The sequence below is a fragment of the Epinephelus moara genome, chromosome 23 (genome assembly GCF_006386435.1).
Source record: "Epinephelus moara isolate mb chromosome 23, YSFRI_EMoa_1.0, whole genome shotgun sequence".
In the NCBI taxonomy this organism is placed as follows: Eukaryota; Metazoa; Chordata; class Actinopteri; order Perciformes; family Serranidae; genus Epinephelus; species Epinephelus moara.
Genome location: NC_065528.1, coordinates 24,751,835 through 24,774,291, shown reverse-complemented (window position 1 = coordinate 24,774,291; position 22,457 = coordinate 24,751,835). Strand labels below are relative to the sequence as shown.

The following is a 22,457-nucleotide window of genomic DNA, read 5'->3' as shown; positions in this document are numbered from 1 at the left end:
AAAAATAATTCACTGGGCTGACTGCCGACTTTTAAGGTGGAATGTACTTGTTATGTTACTCAATGCATGAGTTGACGACGTGAATCAGTCAACACACCTTAAATTTCACTGTGACAACTTTGACCAGTACTTTAGTTTTTATTGTCTCTCTTGGATGACATTGAAAGAGGACTGTTTGTGGTGGAAACGCTAGGGTCTAGGTATCATGTCTGAAGGGTTACTTTTGGTTCCAAAGGTACCATACCCAAAGTGTTTGGTGAAAACGGGGCTTTAGTGCCGAACCTTAGTGCTTAACTTATCTCACTCTAATAACCATAATCCTACATAAAACCTGCCTCTTCATGTGTGATATATATACTTCTTACCTTTACACTTAACTGCAATGCTTGAATAAGAAAAAGATGATTTGTCCATATAATCCGTCTTAAATTTGTTTTAAAAATAATCTTAAAAAGGTCTTGAAAAACATTACATTTAAGTGTCTGATACAGGCAGACACTCTGATTAGGACAGACCTGCTATCAGTAACAGCAGCTTTGTCAAAGTCTAAGCTTTCTTCTCTTCTGCCTCACTCCAACCACCCACTCAGGATGTCAAAGCTGGTGGAGGTTCCTGATGTGGCTCAGAAGATGTCCTGGGTAGAGAACTACTGGCCGGACGACTCCTTCTTCCCCAAGCCCTTTGTCCAGAAGTACTGCCTTATGGGGGTCAAGGACAGCTACACAGATTTCCACATAGACTTCGGAGGCACCTCTGTCTGGTACCATGTTCTCTGGGTGAGTGCAAACGTAACACACACCCGGTCACATTAACTCTTTGTTTGTTGTTTAATTTAAAACCATGCAGCCCTTTCATTTGTCAAACTCAAGTGGTTTTCAGTGTGTTTGTATATACTGAGGTATCTGGGGCAGGCAGCCACGGCTGATTGGCTAACACTTGCTGAAAGGTCACCCCGCTTCTCACATCACATCTCTTCTTTAAGCAGCTTCGGGGGCAGCGCTGCTGTGCCCGTGCTGATGATCTCACCCTCCCTCTTCCATAAACTAAAGCTGACATTAATATCAAGGTGTCCGTGGGTGGATGTTTGTGGGTGTTTATAACAGCAGCATCACCATCAGCAGCTGCCACACTCCAACACTCATCCAAGTGTCATTACAGTGCGATGACTGTTAAACTCCTCTTCATCCGCTCCGCAGGGTGAGAAGATCTTCTACTTGATCAAGCCCACTCCCGCCAACCTTGCACTATATGAGGCATGGAGCTCCTCGCCCAATCAGAGTGAAGTGTTCTTTGGGGACAAAGTGGATAAGTGCTACAAGTGTGTCGTGCCCCAAGGAACCACCCTGCTCATCCCTACAGGTCTGTGGTCATGTTAATGTGTGCGTGTGACATGTTTTATGTGGCACTGTTTATCATCACGACCAAAGCAGCTCTCGTTCTGCTGTTAAGGTGCTTTCACGCCTGTAGTTTGGTTCGTTTGGTGACTGACAGTAGCTGTCTGTCTGTCTGTATTTGCGTTCTCTAGTGTAACGAACATCCCAAGAAAGAACACCCGGTTATGAGCAATGTTAGTAAAGTTGACCATATGTTGTGAATACTGATGACAAGGTAGAGGTGACTTGTACTGCATCTTTTAACAACAAGCCATTTCAAAGTGCTTTACAAGGCAGTATAAAAAGACAAGTATAAATAGATTTTAAAGGGTAAAATAAGGACACAGCAGAGTCCTTATCATTGAGATTGAATTCATGCCAGTTTAGCACAGTGCCAGGAAGTCCATCCCAGTTTCCACTGAGATCTAATAATACTGAGACTGAAATTTTGCCACTGTTTATGTTTAAGTGGATGTCGTTCCAGACCTTAAAGGGACACTTTGCCAATTTTCAACCAGCTTTGTATCATAACAATGTCAGGGGGATATATAAATGAGCTATGAAAAGTTTCCCTCCATCTTACCAGCGTCCTGATCTCCCTGCTCATCTCTCCCATCTTCCGGCAAACTTTCGCTGGCTTTAGGGCTGTTGCTTGCACTATAAGCCGCTTTTACACTGCCAGATTTTCCGCGAATGTTGAGCCGTTTTACCGGCAAGCTGCGAGTGTTTAGACACACAGAGGCAGAATGGCGAGTTAATCCGAGGTGGCCTTCAACAACGGGGGGGGCTGTTGAAGACTTGTGGGAGGAGCTGTTGATGACGCCGCATGTGCGAGCCACTGGCGGTGGATAAACAGCTGATAGCAGGAATTAGCAAGCAGCTAGTAGCAAGAGGGAAACACAAACCTGAGAGACACTGTAAAGATGAGCAACTGGGGAGACAAGGAATTGCGCGCCCTCCTTGTCCTCGCAAACGAAGAGGCCATTAACCGTCAGATGATGGGGACGGTGAAGAACAGGCCGACTTACGAGAGAATCGCCGCCTGACTAGCAGCGGCTTCCCTCCCACGTCACTGTTTACGTCACACGCTGAGCTACATGTTTTGTTACTTGCTTACGCCCCCCATTGCCCCGAAAAAGGCGCATTCTGTATAAACAAAAGTAGGTTTTGTTTTTATACTGCCAATGCTGGAAAAAGACTGATTGGGCTTTCCTGCAAATTTGCACAATTCCAATCTAAAAAGGGCTAAGGATTGTACTTCTGCATGTTTGTATNTTTGTTTTTATACTGCCAATGCTGGAAAAAGACTGATTGGGCTTTCCTGCAAATTTGCACAATTCCAATCTAAAAAGGGCTAAGGATTGTACTTCTGCATGTTTGTATGCCCACCCCAATGACACAAAGACATTCTCTCCCTCAAGCTCAACTCAAACTGTAAAACCAGGCAGTGCTGATCAAATGGTTCTGTCACTGTAGTGCCTATTTCTCACCTAAAATGTCCTCAAACTTTAGAGCAACTGGTCCAGCCACAGGATCCGAATTTCTCCATAGTCATTAGTTCAAGGTTTAGACAGTTTAATACATTCAGCGCCATACTTGTGTTTGGTCATGTCGTTGAGCTAGTTTGCTGTCTCTGTTATTCAGTCATTCTACAGCAGGAAACGGCACTTCAAAATAAAAACTCTCTGCTGCAAATTCACTGTATTTAAACATAAAGTGTGTTTTTTACAAACTTGACATGTTTGTGAGCCACTTGCGGTCCATTCAGAATGGGCCCGCGACCCACCAGTTGGGGACCACTGCTTTAGTGCACTGTTTGGCTGTAATATGAGAGTTCATGAACAGGGCAGCATACTGTTCCCTGTAAAAAATGGAGCTCAAATGGTAAAACTAAGCAGTTCTGATTAAATATGAACCAATATTCTGTTAGAGTTTCTGGCCTCAGAAACATATTTTAGCTCTGTGTTTAGCTGTAATTCATGATCGCTTGTTACCAGCTGGCCGCCACATTTTTTCCTGTGTCAAAATACCCAAGCATGCGTCACGTCTCCCACCAGTGGGAGCGTTTATAAAGCGCCCCAGAGATGACGTTTTCTGTAGGCTGACACAGACGTCAGCATTACCCTGGTTAACTTGTCAAAAAGCCAGTGGGACATATCCACTTTTATGGTTTTTTGAAGCCTCAATGCAACCACCAGAAGTAAAATGCTAACGTCATTCTATAAACAAACTACACCACAGTCGCATGACTTAACATCCCGACCACAACGAGGCTGCAAGGCCGTGTCGGCATGATGACGTTACATAGTCTCATTTAGCCACTTGTTAGCAGCTTAGCTTTTTTAAGACACATCAAAGCTTGAAAATTCATGAGTCACATTGTGTAAACCACAGAGCTTATTTCAGGCGTCCTACCAAAACCCATTTAAAAAAAGAAACAATTGACATTGAGACCAGCGAACCAAAATGCAAGCTCATTTCCAGGTTTTCGGACTCATTCTTGGAGGACTCTGTTGGTCCGGTGCGTTCTAGTAGTTGTAGGCTTTCTGCCTTGTGAGCAAAACCAAATGCCAATGTTTTTCTCTTGTTTCTTCAGTCCTGTAGCACCAATTTCAAAGGTAATTGTTCTGTAGACAGTCAAGTTTTATTAAAAGAATGTTTCCAGCAGTGAAATACTTCTTCAACAAGAGCAGTCTCTGTGCTCGTGTGACTGGAAAACATCAAAACAGTTGTTTAATGCCAAGAACATGTTCAGTTATTGAGAAAAAAGGCTTTTCAATTCCTTTCTTTAAAGGGACAGTTCACCCCAAAGTCAAAAATACACATTATTCCTCTTACCTGTAGTGCTTTTTATCAGTCTAAATCGTTTGAGAGCTGACGAGTGTCTTGACCTTGATATTGACATTGAAATGTGATTAATTGCTTACCCCTATCGGACAGCTCTAATGTTATGCCACTGTGCTTGGGGCCTGACTCCTCTGCACCAACTCGGCTGACCTGTTGTCGGATTTGTTTGTCTTTTCGCATGCATCCAAAAGTAAAAATAATCACGCTTCCCATGGCTCCTGCCAGGAAAATACAGGCTTCTTCTTGAAGGTCCTCTATCATTGCCAAGGGAAAATAACAGAGAGCGAATGTCTTCCTGAGCAACAACCCAAACAGTTCTTAATGATCATAATTGCAATGGAAAAATGAAGGAGAACAGTGCTATTATGTAATAAGATGAAAGTAGAGTTGACTCTGCAGATCACAGCTTCTCCTCTGCACGTGACTCCGTACATTGCTTTAACTAGCGGCGCTGCTGTTGTTAATTAGAAGTAGCGTTCGGAGGGTAAAAAGATGTTTGTGTTTCATGTCACTAACTGAATATGACATGCCTTCATTCATCTGAGTGAAGCTAATGTCTCCAGTCGTACCATTATCCATCCATCAGTAGGCTCTCTATAGACTTTGTAAGCGGATAGAGTTTCTTTGCGCTGCCCGTGCACACAGACAGACAAAGCTCAGTTGAGCCTGTCAACTGCTGGACGTCCTCAATCAGTCTCGCAGCCCATGCTTTCTCAGCAGGCTGAAGCAGTGTTGTAAAGGAGAGCTTTTGGCAGAGAGGGTGTGGAGAGGTGGGAATTAAGTGGGGGTCAGAGAGCACAGTAGGTCAGTCAACCAGTGCATTATCAGGCCTGTCTATCAGCCTTACACCCCCCCTCCCTCAGACTCTGCTTTCTCTCACTTTGGGTTGTATAAAGAGAAGTGTTTATCTGAGGGGGAGCACGACGGTGGAATAGACAACCTTATCTTTTTAAAGTCTGACTGTGGGAGGATCAGAAGTTTGTTTTTGTGCATACACATGTGTAAAAAATGTAAAAGTGCTGTAAATATCCACATGCACGTCACTCTAAGCTACATGTTTAATCAACTGCATTGTATTGAAGTGTAGCTCTTCTCTCTTAAGTGTAGTATTGTTGCATGTCAGTGTGTGGGTAGGTTGTGTAAACTCTCTGTGCTCTGGCGCCCCCTGCAGGCTGGATCCATGCTGTTCTCACCTCTCAGGATTGCATGGCGTTTGGAGGGAACTTCCTTCACAACCTCAATATTGGCATGCAGCTCAGGTAAACAGCTCGTATAGTACAAAGAATCAGCTTGATTGTGTTTATTTTAATATAATCTAGAAATAAATTTGCTCTTGTGTTTGTTAGTTTATCACTAAATTGTGTTTCATCTGTTGGTTTGTAGGTGTTATGAAATGGAGCGTCGTCTGAAAACCCCAGACCTCTTCAAGTTTCCCTACTTCGAGGCCATCTGTTGGTATGTGGCCAAGAACCTCTTGGAAACGCTAAAAGGTGAGTCTAATGTTGATATATAAACACACACACGCAGATAAGAACACACAACATCAGATGTAAAACAGAAAACAACAGGACAGATAACAAGCCGTAAATGTAAAGCAAATCTTTGTATGTATGTAGTTAATTGTTCAAGACACCGTTCAGTCACTGTTCAGTCCCTATGATACCCACTGCATGCACACTTCCAACTAAGAAACACAACTTTGTGACACTGTATTTTTATTTTTTTAAAAGGTGTATCTTACCCTAAAGAAGTAGAGTCATTTTTCTGAATTCACAAAGAAACATCTTTACAAAAAAATCAAACTAATGGTTTATGTGTATGTGACCAAATTCATATCACACATTTCACAATATTTGATTATTGTTTTCTTCTGGGTTTAATTAACATCCATTTCATACTTTTTGGCTTTACAGTTTGGTATTTTTCAAATCTTTTATTTTAAAAGATGACGAAACATGATATTTCTAGGCTTATATTACATGTAACAAACACAATTTTAACTAAAAAAAAAAGACAAATTAAACAAATAAAACAATATTTATTGTGCACATTAATTAAAAAAACTTAACAAAAATTAAGGAAAATAATAATAACAGCAATAATAAGAGGAAGAAGAATTGTATAACATCATCAGCCAATTGTTCCTCCCTACAAAATTCAAAATCACAAAACTGCCTGGTTGAAAAGAGAGGTGAGTGTCAGCCACAGTGTTCTGCCAATGTTAACTAAACCCAGAAGATCAATGGTCAATTCTAGCATTAAAACAGTCACTGCTTTATGACCCTTTTCTTCTTATTTCCCTGTGTTCGGGACGTTTTCATTTCATTTACAAAAAAGTAGCAACCAGGTGCCAGACCGTAAGCAGCAGGCAACCAAGAGAAAGCTATGAAAATTGTGAACACAGTGCTGCAAAAAACCTTGCAAATATAACGAGGCAAAACATCAAGTGGACAAAGCTTGTACCCAAACGAGAGTGAATCTGGAGTTGGCTTTTCACTTTCTCTGGCGAACGAATTTACAGACAGTAACAGATAGTGTACCTTTAAGCATTAGCTTGGGAAAAGTTACAGCGCAAAGCTATAAACATCTCCCTTGGTTACTTTAATGATTTCAGTTTTAAATTTTCTGTCTGTGATTTTTACAGGTTTAACTCTTATGTATGTTTTCTCCCTTCTCAGAGCTACGGGAGGACAACTGTCCGCCCCCGACCTACCTAGTGGAGGGAGTCAAGGCTTTAATCAGTGCACTGAGGACCTGGTTGAAAAGAGAGGTGAGCGTCGACCACAGTGTTCTCACGGTCATCTCCGTATACCCGCACCTGCCTCGAATATCTCCAGTGCAGATGGTTATTGTTACACAGTCATCACCGCTGTTGGTTCTTATCTCCTGGATGTGTGTCAGTGGTCGACAACAGACTCCTTTCTGTTCACCTCTCCTGTCTGAATGTGCTCTGCTGTGGCTTCGCAGGTGACTGAGCCCACCAGTGAGGTACCAGACCATATCAGGCCGAACCATCTCATTAAAGAGCTGACCAAGGAAATCCGCTACCTGGAGGTAAGAGAGGGGACGAGGAGGGAAGGATAAAGGAGAGGGTCAGAGTTTTTAATTCAGGTGTTGATGTCTGCTCTGAGAAAAGCTCAAATCCTGAACTGAGCATTGGTGCTGGTTTTGTATATTAACTGCAACATGCTACAAAAAGCTGTAGAATAATTTTGTAGAGATTATGTTTATTTAGCAGTGGTAATCGTCCACATGCACATCCACACATTTTTTTTTTTACAGGTATTTGGTAACAACAGCTGCACAGATGAAACAAAGTACCCATACATTGCTATCTGTGAACAAATTCAAATATGGAAGCTCAGAAGGGCAAAAAAAAAATTCAGATTCGCTGTCACAAAAAAGGACGTACATCGAAAAAGCAATAAAATACAAAGGACAGAAGACAGGCTGACGCTTTAATTATGGGACGAAAGTAGGCTGAATTTGCCCTTGTTGTCCCGGGACCATTCTGTATGGACCGCAGTTGACTTGCGAATGTGTCAAATTTGTAAATAACATAATGTATTTAAAATACACTGAATTTCTGGCACTAGCTTTTATTTTGAAGTGCCTTTTCCTGCTGTCAAGTGAGTGAATAACGGACAGCTACTTGACAGAGACAGCAAACTACCTCAACATCGTGGCCAAAGGCAAGTATGATGCTACTAAACTTTGTGGACCTTGACTTAATGACTAAGGGGGAATCTGGACCCCTTGGCTGGACCAGTTGGGAACCACTGTCTTAGAGACAGCATATGAAGGATGAAGTTTACATTTTCATTCAAAAATGTTACATTGAAATAATACGGCATGTTTTACATGTAACCTAAGTTGAAGTCGTTTTCTCATTTTGCCCATTGAATGTATTATTTTGAAAAGCACTGTATCCGTCAGTGGGCCATCACGATAAGAGCATGGGAGAGACTTGATGTTTTCTGCAATTAGGTGAAAAAAATATGTGCATGTGTTGGCCAAAGTGAGTTGAAAAATATTGGATACCTGCACAAAAATCCAATATTGTGCATCTCTTGAAAATGATAAGAAGAATATACAATCAGGAGTTAATATATGATGAGACTGGATGATTGATGAGAATCAGTGTGTCAGAGCTTGTTTAGTTTCCCATACAAAATATCATCAAAAGCAAAATGAGCAGCAACTCCTGATGCAGTGGTCCTGTAGTCTGATATACTGAATAATTTGAGAGGGTAAACCTTTAAAGTGCACAAAGAATATTCAATGTAAACATAGAATCTGTGTAAATATTTGTTAGTATTTCTTTCATCTACTTTCATCCTGTTGGGGTCGTGGGGGGGGGGTGGAGCCTATCCCAGCTGACATTGGGCGAGAGCTGGGGTTCACCCTGGACAGGTCACCAGACTATCACAGGGCTGACACATAGAGACAGACAACCATTCACACTCACATTCACACCTACGGACAATTTAGAGTCACCAATTAACCTGCATGTCTTTGGACTGTGGGAGGAAGCAGGAGTACCCAGAGAAAACCCACGCTGACATGGGGAGAACATGCAAAGTCCACACAGAAAGGCTCCCCCACCCTGGGGTTTGAACCACGAACCCTCTTGCTGTGAGGCGACAAAGCTAACCACTGCATCACTGTGCCACCCGACTTTTATTTTGACAAAATTTGAGACATTTACAACATTAAATGCAAAAAGAAGGCACAAATTAGTGCCTTAAAAGTTACCAGAATGCAGGAAATTAAGTGTCTGAACCATTGTTTTTTTCATATATTCTGTTTATACGGAAGCTTTATGCATTCATTTGAATAGAAATACTTGCCCTGTTTTTCCGAATTAACAAGAATAATATTTCAAAATTACAAGAAAATTTTTCATGAAAATAAAAATTGTGAATTAACGAGAGACAACATTGTCTCGATAAATCAGAAAGACAGGGCAAATTTTTTTTTTCTTGAGTGAATGCACTGTGCTTCTGTACATTTATACCACTGTGATGTTTTCCTGTTTTGGTTGTTGACTTATGTTACTCTGCGTAAAATAAAACCTTGACTGACCACATGAAGGATGCACGCCGACGTGTGGTAATGAGGCAGCTTTAAAAAATGTTAAACATGAAACAATTCAAAAATCTTGCATGACACTTGTAAACTTGTAAATTACTGACTCTGATAGAAACTTGACTCCAGTGTGTTTTACTCACGTCATCAGGAGGAGCCAGTCGGTGGTAGCAAGCCAGTGAAATCTCAGGGAAGTGGGTGTGGAGTAGCATCTGGAACGAACGGCTGCCCGGCCACTCGCGCCACACTGGAGAGGCTGTGTCAGGCCCGGCAGGCGAGGAGGGCTGCCAGGCGGCTGAGGGAGCAGCAGCGACAGGCCCCCAAACTGCCCTCCAACCTGGACATCTTGGAGCGGCACACCAGGGAGGTGCTGAAGAGGCTGGAGGTGGGACCGCTGGAGGAGGTGAGCAGTCAGTGTTTACTGACAGTAGTGTAGATGCTCCCTTGGCGTGTACATGTGGATTAAAGATGTAATAGACTGAATATTTATTAACTGACGCGGGTGTGTTGTACTCAGGATGCGGCGTTCTGTGCCAAGGTTCGTGGGAAGCTCAACAAAGTGTCAACTGCATCAGCAGCTGCTGCAGAGTCTTTAGATGACAACCACCTACGGCTGATGCTGGTCAACGGCAGAATTATCAGGTGGGAGCTCACGTCTCTTCGGTTAACACACCTATGTTTGTGCCTCTCATTAAGTGAGGCTCAGTGGTCATTTGCACACAATCAGCCAACTTGAATTTGGGGAACAAAATGAGAACATTTCAGGCACAAGAGTCCGAAAGGTTCAACAATAAAATTCTTAAATAACATTACGTTTGCCTTTAAGCAGAAAACAACAGGGGAATTAAGTTGCACAGACAAACCCTCACTTTGATTCGTCACACCACAGTCAAGAGTTTTGATGATGTAAATCTTTTTATTTTACAGTCGAGATTCTCAATATTTTATGTCAGAGTTACATTTGATTTCATCACTCAAACATGGATGTTTGTGTGTGCAGAGACATGAGGCGGCCAGGCAGCAGCCCCGTGAAGACGGAGGGTGAACGGTCATCTGTCGGCCCACCAAAGAGTCGTGTGGACGTGAAGCTGGAGAGGACACAGGACAGTCGAGAGCAGCACAGAACAGTCGAGAAACCCACACACTTCAGTAAGTCACCAGCGGCTGTTACTATGATAAATAAACCTTTATTAAGCTTTGTAGTCTGTTTACTGTGTAGATGTTTAACACTGACGGTGTGTTCTGTGTGTTCTCAGGCGGTCTGGAGAGGGTGAAGACTGAACTCAGGGAAGAAGTCTCAGGACACTCCAGTGTGTCAGACGTGGATTCAGACAGTGACTCTCCCACAGGGGTAAATACTGAGCAACAGCAACAAATGTCATAAACACTGAAGCACATGCGGCTCAAAGATATTGAGATGAATTTGGTTGTTTGGAGTCTTATTACAGCTCCATAATCCCTGGTAGTTTCCCTGGTAGTATCAGTGTCTCTTAAAACTGTGTTGTAGGCAAAATGTATCCATGGAAACATTATAATGTTTATTATTGATTTAAACATGCAGAACAGACAGTAGACGGAGATACAAAGCTACAAATACAATCCATACTCACAATATAGGCAAGGCCACAATTTAAGATGCCATGCAGGTACAGCAATTTAAACACCAGCTGGTAAGTGATACATTAAATTGTGTGTCGTGCCAGAGTTGTAAACACATCTGCATCTTGTCAATGTAGCGTAAAGCATCATCGTCGTCATCGTCGTCGTCGTCGTCGTCGTCGTCTTCTGACGAGGATTCAGAGAGTTCCCAGGATGAAGAGGAGGATGAAGAGAGGGGCTCATCTCAGCAGAGAGGCTCAGGGCACACCATAGAGCTGGACCAGTCTGGCCAGAAACTCAGGCACAAACACAAACCACTCAAACGGTGAGAAACACTGTCCCATTGTGGTGATCCTCAAAGCTCAGACGTGTTATTTTTATACACACACTGAGAGATAGTAAACAACGAAGTCGTGTCTTCTCCCTGCAGAGAACGTCCTACCTCACCCAGCACAGAAGAGGCCATTCAGGGGATGCTGTCCATGGCTGGTCTGCTGTGCTCCTCCAAGCCGGAGAAGGTGACCTCGTCCCGGGAGCCATGGTGGTCCGGCTCCAGCCAGTGCTCGCCGCTGGAGCGGAGGGAGGAGGCGCAGCACCAGCACCGACTGCAGGGGGGCAAGAGCCCGATGGACAGCCAGGGCAACAGCAGCGAGGCCTGGGACAATCAGGGGCTGCCCAGCCCAGAGACGGACTACCAATACTGTGACCCCTCGATGTCTCCGCCGCTGCACCCTTCCAAGAGGCACGCCCCCAACCCCCCACCTGTCAGCAATCAGGCCACGAAAGGTTTGGAAATCACTTTTACTTCTTGTCAGTAGAGCCAGAACAGTGTTTTTATTCAAGAGTTTGCTGATTTTGTTTTTTAAATTTTATTTTATATCCAAGTTTGACAAATTATCATCATCATCAGTCTTCTTCCTAGTATATTTTTGCATCTTCTCTTGTTTAATTGCACCTTAACTTTTTTCATGCTTTAGTTTAGTATATGTAGCCTCTGAGGTATGTTGCTTTTGCTTTGCTTTCTTTGCCAAATTACTTTGTAAACTATTTTTAGAGGTGCTACATAAATAAAGTTATTATTATTGTTATGTAATTTTAAAAATGTTAAAAAGTTGGTACTTTAACTTTTTGTCAAACAATTATTCAAATCAGAGAAAAATGCATCTGGAGGGAACCTTTTTTAAATTAATAGATTAGGCAAAGAAAAATTAATTAAAAGATAACAGATGATGTGCAGAAGGGACTGAGACCAGCATTCATGCAGAATTAATGTGATGTAAAAATGTTTCGATAGCAGTAAATGAATAAAATAAATTAACTGATAATGCGCGCCTATATGACCTTAAAAATATATAACAATTGAAAATAAAATTAAAATTAAAAATGTAAAAATAAATAAGTAAAAATAAAAATAAATTTGAAAAAATAATACATACAATTTATATTTGCAACAATTCTGATTATCTCATTTATTTAAAAAAAAAAAAAAAAGCCAGGAAATTCACTAGTTTTGGCTTCTCAATTATACATTTTTGCTTTTTTTTTTTTTTTTGTCTTTTATGAAAGTAAATAGTAATAAATATTTTGGGGTTTGGAATGTTGGTTTAAAAAAGACATTTAAATATGTCACCATTTAAATTGGGATGGGTATTTTTTTTTACTATTTTAGAGAGACATAAAATATGACAACATTTACACTAAACAATACAGCACTAGTAGACATGCATTTTGATCATTCACTCATTTTTAGGCTCATTTCTAACACTGTCGTAATTTTCTTTCTTGTTGTTTTCCTCTCAGGCAAGCGGCCCAAAAAAGGAATGGCCACAGCCAAGCAGAGACTGGGGAAGATCCTGAAACTCAACAGACACAATCGCGTCTTTGTGTAACACTCCAAATCTTCAAAAGCAAAGTGACACGTGGGGACGTATTCTTGAAGAAGAAGAAGAAAAAAGAAACATTGGTGTATTTGTTACCAGACACTTTTTTGTGCTGTAGAAACGGAGAGAAGAAAAAAAAATGAACACACTGCCTGGAGACTGATGGAACCTTGACACGTAAAACACGCTCACTGTGCATGCTTAGGAGACAGGGTATTGGATTTGAAATAAGCAAGTGCACGGCTTCACCACAAGCACACTAAGAACAAAACAGAAAGGAGCTACGGGAAGCGGAGAGGGACAAGCATGTTATGAATATTTTCTGCTGCAGGGAAAGGTGGACTGAAGCTCCTGCGGGCATTCAGACGGACAAAGGAGACGTAGGAGGTCTACCAAACAAACAACAGAAACGCTCGCTTTGCCGGGGAGCAGCTTCCGATGCCAACATCATCTGCATCACATTTTAATATTTCCTCTCTCTGCTGAACGCACCCTCCCCTCCGCACAAGCTTCACTCGCTTCACGGCTATCTGCGACAGACTGAACGGGACGGAGGAGCAGATGAAACGGAGCTGTATATCTCTAGCAGGGTCTTTTGTTTTTTTTCCTCTGGCTCTGAGGGGGGAAACGAGGTGCTAAGGAGGACGCGGTGAACTAACTGAGATTTCAAAATGGTGCTTATTGTATGTACTTCTCTCCACTCATGCTTGTCCCTTCCAGCCCCTCCTTTATCTCAATCACACCAGCAATAATGACTTTGTGGAGAGAGGAAAGATGAGACAGAGGCAGCACTTTGGTGCATCCTTCCCCCGATTCTTCAGTTTGTAAAAATCTATAAAGGTTTGGGGACGGCAGAGTTGCATCTCTGCTCTTTGCAGATGATGTAATTACGTTGGCTTCTTCACAGCGTGACCTCAAGCGTGCACTGGGGCGGTTTGAGTGTATAGGGGTCAGGATGAGAGTCAGCACCTCAGAGTGTAAGGCCATAGTTTCCTGGGAGACAGTCACTGCCCCAAGCTAAGGAGTTCTCGTATCTCGTGGTCTTTTTCACGAGTGAGGGTAAAACGGAGCGTGAGATGGATTTACCAGTCCATCTATGTTTCAACTAGGGATGTCAGCTTTGGTTAAATTTGCTTTTGATAGCCCGCCACACATTAATTGGTAACTAACTGGTTCATTTTTAAGAAAAAATGGAAAGTTATGTGAAATACAAGAGGCCTTTGTTTTTTGGTGCAATGTTCCATTGACTCATTGAGCTTTAGCGCAGCATTTCAAAGCGCTGTCTATTTCGAGGTGGTGAAATTTAAATGTTCTGTTACGTAAATATCTTGAATTTTATTTTATTTTCTGGCACGTAAAAATGCAGAAACATAGTGCCCACTGCCCACCCTCTGGTCTCCACTGGTTAGCTAACGTTAGCCTTGGTCCCTCTGCACTGAGCACAACCTGGGCCTGGTGGGAGCTAGCTAGCGACACCACTTATTTGGAGATTACTGCTGGTAACGCAGTCCCAGTGGCAACTTGGCGTTGCTGCGGAAACATAGTAGACACTCTCAGGTTTCCCCCAAGGTTGCCCAAGTGAGTAAGCGCATTCAATTTGAGCTGCAAAACCCCGTTACAGTTGTTAATTATGCTGACACTGCTAACTGTGCTAGCAGAGCTAACAATGGTGCTAAAGTGGGTTTGCGGCTAACAGTTGAGCTGCTTACTCACCAGGGCGAAATGGGGCGAGACTGAAAGGTGGCTATCATGTTTCTATAGCAGAACTGTCGGGTCGGGACAGCACTACTGGCAGGAATCACTGACTAAGTGGCGCTGCTACCTAATTAACTCCCATAACAGTATGAGATTTTTTGTGTGATAACCGAAACAGAAAATATCGCTGTTTCATTGTATCACAAAATTATTATTATGAGTCAGAATGACCGTTAAAGGAATTAAAACAGAAGGGTAATCTTTGGCTGACAAACCTTGCATTAATATAATTGAAATTTGAAACCATTTTTTCTTTTTTAAATGACAAATGTAGTCGAAATTCTCCTTCAAGTTCTTTTTTTTCCAATATCGTAGACAAACAAATAGACACGGTATGATGATCTTTAATTTTCATATCACGGTACACCTTAAAACCGGTATACCGCAGCAACCCGAACTCCCAATGTGGTGCACAGTGCTGTAAACTGAAGAGAGGCAAAATTAACCAGTAGACAGACACGTGAAAAATATTCTCAGCAGTTAACCATTGACACCCCTAGCTCCGATACTCACCTATGGTCATGAGCTCTGGGTAGTGACCAGAAGAATGAGATCGCGGATACAAGCAGCCAAAATGAGTTTCCTCTGTGGGGTGGCTGGGCTCAACCTTAGAGATAGGGTGAGGAGCTCGGACCTGGAGGGAGCTCGGAGTAGAGCCGCTGCTCCTTCACGTCGAAAGGGGTCAGTTGAGGTGGTTCAGGCGCCTCCTGTTAGAGGTGTTCCAGGCATGTCCAACTGGTAGGAGACCCCGGGGTAGACCCGGAACCCATGTCTCCCAGGGAGGAGCTGGAAAGACGTCTGGAGCACCTTGCTCAGCCTGCCGCCCCCGGATGGATCTAAATAGATGCATTAGAGACTTTGGTGCAAGTTCGTCTCTCAGATCTGCACTATGTTTGATCGTCAGAGGGGGATCTGTGTGTCTGAGTGATTGTCGGCTGAAGGCGAGCTGCCCAAAGTGCTGCCTCTCTGAATTTGTTTAAATAGGAATTACGAGTCGTTTGCTCAGTCTCGAAAAATGACGACAAACGACTCGCATGCTTAATTTATTTCTCGTTTTATCTATGTTGTTGATTTTTTTAATGTGTTATTTTTATGGATTCTGAATGATGTATTTATTAATTGAAAGAGATAATGATTTTATTATATTTTGACCCTAAAGCCTCGGATTACTCCGAGGGATGTTTTTCCTTTTAACGGGGTTGATTTTTCTCTTTTTTATCTTTAACGCATACTTTTTTTGTATAAATGTGAGTGTTTTAGAGTTCATGTGATCATCATCTGTTGAGTAGCAATTTACCTACAAATCTTTTATTACCTTCTATTCTGTCACAACTCCTTCTCCCACCCGTCCCCGTCCCCTCCCAGTTGAATAGATCCTGTGTTGATTCTTGTCTGTTGGGGTTTCCTCTTCTCCCTGTAGCCAGAGGTGTTGGGCTATGTGCGAATAGAGACTAGGTTAGGTTGAGAAACTTCCATATCTACACCTGAGCTTTTTCAACTAGTGCCAGTTATCATTTAGCAAAAAAAAAAAACAAAAACACAGAAGTATTCTGAGCCACTGTGGTCGATGCATTCAGAAGAACGTTTGTGGGACTTCAATGGGATGAGTGAGGTTTTCCTTTTGAAAAAAAAAAAAAAAATACCAGTGCTGATGTGAGATGTGTGTTTTGCTCGGGGTGCGCAGTTCTTCACTCTCAGGGAATGATGCCATGGACATAACCTTCGATTAACCACCAGCCACGTCATGGATGCAGACAGGATGTTCTCAGCGCTCGCTCAAGACTTTAAAAAGATTCACCTCCCGCTTTGGAGCTGCTGAGGTTTGTTTGTTTTTTCATTGCTCAAAAAAAAAAAATTTCATGGTCGTGGTTTTTCAAGTTGTGATGATATGCTGTGCTTTAACCGGTTAGTCGTCGTACCTTTAGGCTGACTGTTACAACCTCTGTTAACATGAATCTGGTATTGTCCCCCAACTGCTTCTTAAAGGAACACTCCAGTCTCAAAATTACCTTTCGTATGTGAATCAATCGTGATGTGTTACCTTGAATTCTGGAAAAAAACTTTATTTTTCTCACACGGAAACAGAAGATGGTGAACATATTGATTTAGTGACATGATGACTGTATGAAAACGTCCATTTACAGACTCTCACACGACTTGTGCTGAATATTCCAAGTCTAATTTAAGGCTCAGACACAATTCCTGCTTTGCTGTGGGAGGTGAGCTTTCCGTCTTCCTACTGGCAATGTCGGGTGAAAGTGAAACGTAAGATGCTGCTGGGTCTGGAGGAAACATCTGTCAGAAACTTGAAACTAACTTTAACCGTCGTAAGGCGGCTGCGACTGGGTTAACAGCAGTGTTTCAGACTGGAGGAAGAGATGCGAGTCACAAAAAATGGGCTGCATGGGGACGTCCCTCAGGGGTCCATGCTCACATCAGTACATCCGAAAAACATGCATTAACACCAAAAAAGTTACTATTCAAGACTGAAAGTGGAACTTATTTAAGTTTTCCCATCCAAGCCAGACTCCATTGACAAAACCAGCGATTTTACCTTGCTTAACATGGGAGCTACTGGTGCACCCCTGCCTTGATTATTTTTTAAATTCTGTGGCTCCGTGTTTAAAAGGATCAGTTCTGATACCCCAAAGTCACACCGTAACACAAACTAAGTGATAGAGGCAGCAGTAGACCAGCAGCAGCTCCAGTGTTCAGTGAGGTAAAATCGCTGGTTTTGTCAATGGAGTTTGGCTGTACAGAGAGCATAGCTAAGTTTACCTTTCAGTGCAGTTCCCTGTCAGAAAGTGGTGTCTGTTTGAGAAGTACTGAGCGTACAACTGGGTAAATGAGACTAACAGCTTGTGTAGTATAATCCAAGAGTTTGTTAAACATGGTCCCCATTCAGTCAGTAACTCAATATGTTCATTGTTTCCTGTTGAGGCATGTGAGACAGATGAGTTTCCCTCTTGAATTCAATGTACGTCATGACTGATTTACAGATGGTGATTCTGTGGGAGAAGTATTTCTTTGACACGTGTTCAGCTCAGTGTTAAACACCCTTGTTCGGTTGACTTTAAACGACATTACACCCAGGCTAACTGTTGCCAAGTAGCTTTAAGACCACTCTTTGAACAGCGTGAGACTTTAAAAGCTTTGCTCAGGTTGACTTGTAGTGCACATGACCCGCGAGTGACTGTGTGATCAATCATCCAGCCCTGATGAGGTGTTTCACATAATCCTAACACAAAAGAAATGAGTGTTAATCACATTGCCAGAATGATTTCTTCCCTCCTTTTTTTCCTTACACTACACTTTGACCTTTTGAACTCTTTGCATGTCAAGTCATTGAAAATACGAGCTAGCCCGCAGGCAGGGTTTGTTATAAGCTGTAGTATTCATCGTACAGAAGCTGTCCCCCCCTTTTGCTTTTATACGCAGCTCTCTTTCGGCATTTGTGTTATGTGCGTTGGTTCTTGCAATGGTTTTTTCCAGATTTAAATGGCTTATGATTTAAAATATACAAACACTGGCTAACTGTGACACTGTTAATGCGTTGCATTTTGTTTCTGCATTTCAAAAATTGCGTGTAAATAAAACTAATGAAATAACAAGCTTGTCTTTTTGTGGAGCCCGGACTAACACACGAGCTGTTCAAGATGTTAAATTAAGAGAAAACAACAGTTTAACATATTTAAAGATAATTTTATTAGTCTATGTACAACAGTGACTTTCAGAATATCCTGATTTCCACAAAGACATGCCCGGCAACTTGAATCCCTCATGGCCATCTATTAAACAAAAAAAAACAAGATAATGTTAACATCAATGGACAAAAACAAATCTAACACTCAGCTGCCAGTTTATTAGGTACACCAAGCTAAAACTATTGCAGTCTAATACAACAGTCCTGCAGTAAATCCTCCATTCATGAAGGTCACAATGTTTGGTTTTTGTTGAAACTGTTTTAAAGAGATGTTAATTCAACTTTATGATCATTTTGGAGGCTGTGATTTGTAAAGTTAAACTGTTATTTAGCCTGCCTTCACTGATAAAAGTGGAGAGGGCAAAATAATAGGAACACCTGTCATGACGGCAGGATTTACTGCAGGGCTGTTGTGTTAGACTGCATTAGTTTTACCTCGGTGTACCTAATTAACTGGCAGCCGATACCTCCTGTGATCATAATGAAATCAGATTTTTTTGTCACAGTAGGAAAACCACAGGTGTAAATAATAATTGAATCCAAGCTCTCAGGTTACAGGGACAATTATTTTAAAGTGCACCGCTGTTAATGTTATTAATATCGCCTCTGCTTTTCCTACTGTGACACATCACAACCTCTACTGTGGATAAAAGCCTATTCTGCAACAACCTCTTCAATTAAATGGGTCGATAAAGCTATTTCTGTGTTTTTAGTGGGACTTGATTTACCACAGACACAATTAATGGGGGTGAAAATGGCTCTTTTATGTCATGACATAATCAAATAGTCGCAATGTCTCCTCCACAGACACATCACTGAGATGTTTTGCCAATATTTGAAGAATAAGGGCCTATTCTCATTTCTGAACAGTCATATTCAGATATGCAACTGCAGGGTACAAAATTAGAACAATTCACTGACCAAATGCTGTCGAAATATGCAAGTAGTTAGTAGATTTGCTTCACTCAGCAGCCCATAAAAACAATGGTAATCCATTTAGTGGCAGGTAAAATCTGAACATTCACGAAATCCACAGCTTGTGTTCCTCATCTGATCAGAGCTAAAACAACACAGGTGTGTTTAGAAATGTTAAACATAGAAGATGCTAACAAACCTTTGACAGCTTCAGAAAATCTGAATGAGTTAGATTTAGGTGTACTCTACCATTAGTTTAAAAGACTTACAGGAAGAGCAGGTTTATATCTTGTGTTTTGACATTTTGACAGTGGTACTACATAATTGGGAAGTAAAACTGGTTGCCCAGATTGGTAAATGTCTGAGTATCCATTAGAAGGGTAACTTATTTAAGCAGAAACAGTCCTGAAGTTGCCGTCACTAAACTCACCACACTCCATCTAAATAAACAGTAATTTTAGTGTGTATAGAGGCAGCATATTTTCACATCTAACTTTGTGAATTAAGAGTTTATTTCAATCAAACCAGAGTTGGTGATTGTTGGAACAGTGGAAAGACAAAACAAGATGTTTTTGTGAGTTTTATTTTAATTCTGTTGATTTCAAATGAGGTGTGTTTTACAATGATGAAATTGCTGTTTATTTAAATGGAGTCTGGTGGGTTTGCCAACAGCAGTTTCAGGGCTGTTACCCTTTTAAGCAAAAGAAACTGAAGAAGTTACCTCATTCCTCGTCATCTGCTGGAATTCCAAGCTCCTCGTCCGTCCACTGGGAGGCATCAGGCCAGGGGAAGTGACCCTGCAGAGGAGAGAGGTAACTTAAATTTCCATCATTTCTATTTCACATCCTAAATTAACAAGATTGTTCCTGTCAAGTTTGTATAATATGGCATACTGTAGATAAACACCGCTAACAGTGCACACGTTACAAATATAGGCAACCTAATTTCTGGAGCAACCCCTTGACTGCATGTTTGTTGCTCTGAACCATAATAACACATCATAATTTATATGTTTATTGAATTTTATATTAGGAATCTGGGTAAAAAAAAAAACACAACAGCTTTGCCTCTGAATTTAAGTGGAATAGAAACATAAAAGTAGAAGAAGATTAAAGTACAATGTTATGGTACTAGTGCTGTATTTAATTAGAGTATTGGCGTAAATGTACTTCGTTGCTTTGCACCACCGCATCCACCTGCACCTGAGCGTCATGCTCAATGAAAACAAGGATGGACAGTTTGTACAAATACATGTTAACTTACCAGTACTGCATCAGGGTCGTGCCAGCAGTGCCACAGGATCCAGAACCACATGGCCCCGCTGAGCAGCTCGGACTCGAATATCTGTTTCTTGGTTAACTGGGGATACTGCCTGTACTGCGGCTCGATGTGCGGTCCGCCGCTGGCCCTAAAACACACCGAAATCACTTAATATCAATATTCAGACATTATTAAATGATTTGAAACGTCGGCTAACATTTAAAATAGTGTGACAGATGTAAATAACTCAGCTGTTTTTAATTTGCCGTTGTGTTTGAAAGTCGTTTCTGCAGCTAATGCTAACAGCTAACATGCTAGCGGGCTTGACGGCACTTACTTTCTGGTTGTTATTCTTTGTGTCCCGCGTCTGAGCAGCTGAGTTCCGGTCCGGAGGACTCCCAGCGCCCGTCCAAATGAAGACATGGCTGCTGTTTAGCGAACAACTGTCTTCTTTTGGGTTTAATGTCAAGATATATACGAGGTAAAGCCCAGCTCGTCGAGGAGTCACCTTCTCCCCTTGTCAATACACGACCACCTAACAACGACAGCTGTGATTGGACAGAACGTCACGACATCCGTTGGTCCTTTGTGCTAATTGGCTGGATGAAAGTAATGTCTGTAAGACACAGCGCCCCCGTGTGTTCTCCTGGAGGAAGGGCGTTTCCTTTGAAATAGGCTGTCATTTATTATGGTGATTTTTATTTTTCTGATAAACTGACCTCTTACAATAAATAAGGCACTTTAAAAACCCTCTTGGATTAGCTGGAAAATGCACTGTCACAAAGCTGAAAATGTTTTTCCCCCATGAAAAGGACAATGACGCTATAAAAGTATGATTAACTTATATTGTTGTAGCTTTAAAATATCTAATAGTATATAATAACAGTAGTTAAAATTAGTAGCAATGAACGATATTGGATTTTTTTGCAGATGTCCAATATGCCGATATGTAACTATTAATTTCACTGATACCAATATCTATATCACTTTTGCCCCTGCCTAATTTTTAGTGTATTTAATATAGTATGCATTCAAACTCTTATCCTGATGGCCAAACAGCAGATGCAGACATGAAATACAATACTTTAAAATATATGTATGTATGAATTTATTGTGCAAATCAAGTAAAAGCATGTTCGCCAGTTCAGATAGTTCATTTTAAAGCCGATTTGGCCGATACTGATGATGTACCAATATTATCAGCATGTTGGCTGATTCCGATATTTCATTTTAAAGCCAATATCGGCCGATACTGATGACATGCTGATTTATCATGCATCCCTAAAAATTAGTAAAGGCTGAAATAACTATAGAAGAAAAAAGCAACATACAAATTAATGCAGTGGTAATTAAAAAACGTGTATGACAGGCAATATGTTATTGCATAAGTAGTACTACATCAGATTTCACTTTGTTGACTTGTAGCAGACAGCCTGAAGAACAGCAGGCTGCACCTGGTGGGTGTGACAGCAGAGGAGTGGGTGTGAAGGTAAAGGTGTGGTCAAAACAGAGCAGCAGATCATGATTGCTGACTGTATACACCTGTGTGAGAGGTGTGTGAGGAAGACAAAGCCAGTGTGGAGGAGAGTGGCATGAGCAGGGGAGTTTTTGAGCCACACAAAAGCATTTTCGGCACACGAGTCATTCTCTTTTTGACTGATCATTACGAGCTCCTTGAGGTGAGTTCTCCCTTCTCAGAGGAGCTTGGAGAATGACAGTGTGACCATGAAGGATTGTTGATTGTTGGATTGTGATTGTTGTTGTAGTGGAGCGGAGGAATCAGGAGCTGAGTTGTACTCCAGTGCAGAAAACGGAGTACAACGGGGACATCAGCTGATGTCTGACCCTGGGTCACTCAATGCTGAACAGTGTGGTAACTCTTTGGATGCTAGTCAAAGGCTCTCCTCCGATCTGTCTTCACTCATTCAACTCACACTCATACAATAAACTCTGGTATGCCATCCCCAGTCTTCTCTCCACTCATTGCACAAACTGGATTCCCCCCCTCAACCCCTCTGAGACTGACTGAAGCTGGAG

General features: G+C 41.8%; 2 protein-coding genes across 2 annotated transcripts in view; one reads left to right on the top strand and one right to left on the bottom strand.

Annotated features, from left to right (window-relative positions):
- Positions 1 to 13,598, top strand: part of kdm7aa (lysine (K)-specific demethylase 7Aa) — a 33,469-nt gene extending 19,871 nt beyond the window's left edge. The window contains exons 6-18 of the mRNA XM_050036751.1: positions 590 to 776; positions 1,197 to 1,359; positions 5,392 to 5,479; positions 5,604 to 5,710; positions 6,899 to 6,990; positions 7,188 to 7,274; positions 9,460 to 9,711; positions 9,826 to 9,950; positions 10,309 to 10,457; positions 10,565 to 10,659; positions 11,045 to 11,232; positions 11,338 to 11,693; positions 12,708 to 13,598. Of these exons, the coding sequence (XP_049892708.1) occupies positions 590 to 776; positions 1,197 to 1,359; positions 5,392 to 5,479; positions 5,604 to 5,710; positions 6,899 to 6,990; positions 7,188 to 7,274; positions 9,460 to 9,711; positions 9,826 to 9,950; positions 10,309 to 10,457; positions 10,565 to 10,659; positions 11,045 to 11,232; positions 11,338 to 11,693; positions 12,708 to 12,796 (1,978 nt within the window). The 3' untranslated portion in view covers positions 12,797 to 13,598. The remainder of the gene's footprint in view (positions 1 to 589; positions 777 to 1,196; positions 1,360 to 5,391; positions 5,480 to 5,603; positions 5,711 to 6,898; positions 6,991 to 7,187; positions 7,275 to 9,459; positions 9,712 to 9,825; positions 9,951 to 10,308; positions 10,458 to 10,564; positions 10,660 to 11,044; positions 11,233 to 11,337; positions 11,694 to 12,707) is intronic.
- A 4,625-nt stretch (positions 13,599 to 18,223) lies between these two features.
- On the bottom strand, positions 18,224 to 20,982 carry ndufb2 (NADH:ubiquinone oxidoreductase subunit B2). Its single transcript, XM_050036787.1, has 4 exons — positions 20,758 to 20,982; positions 20,424 to 20,568; positions 19,882 to 19,957; positions 18,224 to 18,330 (listed from the first exon to the last, which is right to left on the bottom strand). Exons 1-3 carry the CDS (start codon positions 20,841 to 20,843, stop codon positions 19,883 to 19,885), a joined length of 306 nt encoding a protein of 101 aa, XP_049892744.1. The 5' UTR covers positions 20,844 to 20,982; the 3' UTR covers positions 18,224 to 18,330; position 19,882.
- Positions 20,983 to 22,457: the final 1,475 nt, after the last annotated feature.

What these genes read in the sequence shown, in the direction of transcription:
- ndufb2 (XM_050036787.1), bottom strand. Translation starts at nt 20,843, where the DNA reads ATGTCTTCATTTGGACGGGCGCTGGGAGTCCTCCGGACCGGAACTCAG. An exon ending in CAAAGAATAACAACCAGAAA is followed by an intron (nt 20,569 to 20,757) that starts GTAAGTGCCGTC and finishes GGTGTGTTTTAG; the next exon opens with GGCCAGCGGCGGACCGCACA. An exon ending in ACGACCCTGATGCAGTACTG is followed by an intron (nt 19,958 to 20,423) that starts GTAAGTTAACAT and finishes TCTCCTCTGCAG; the next exon opens with GGTCACTTCCCCTGGCCTGA.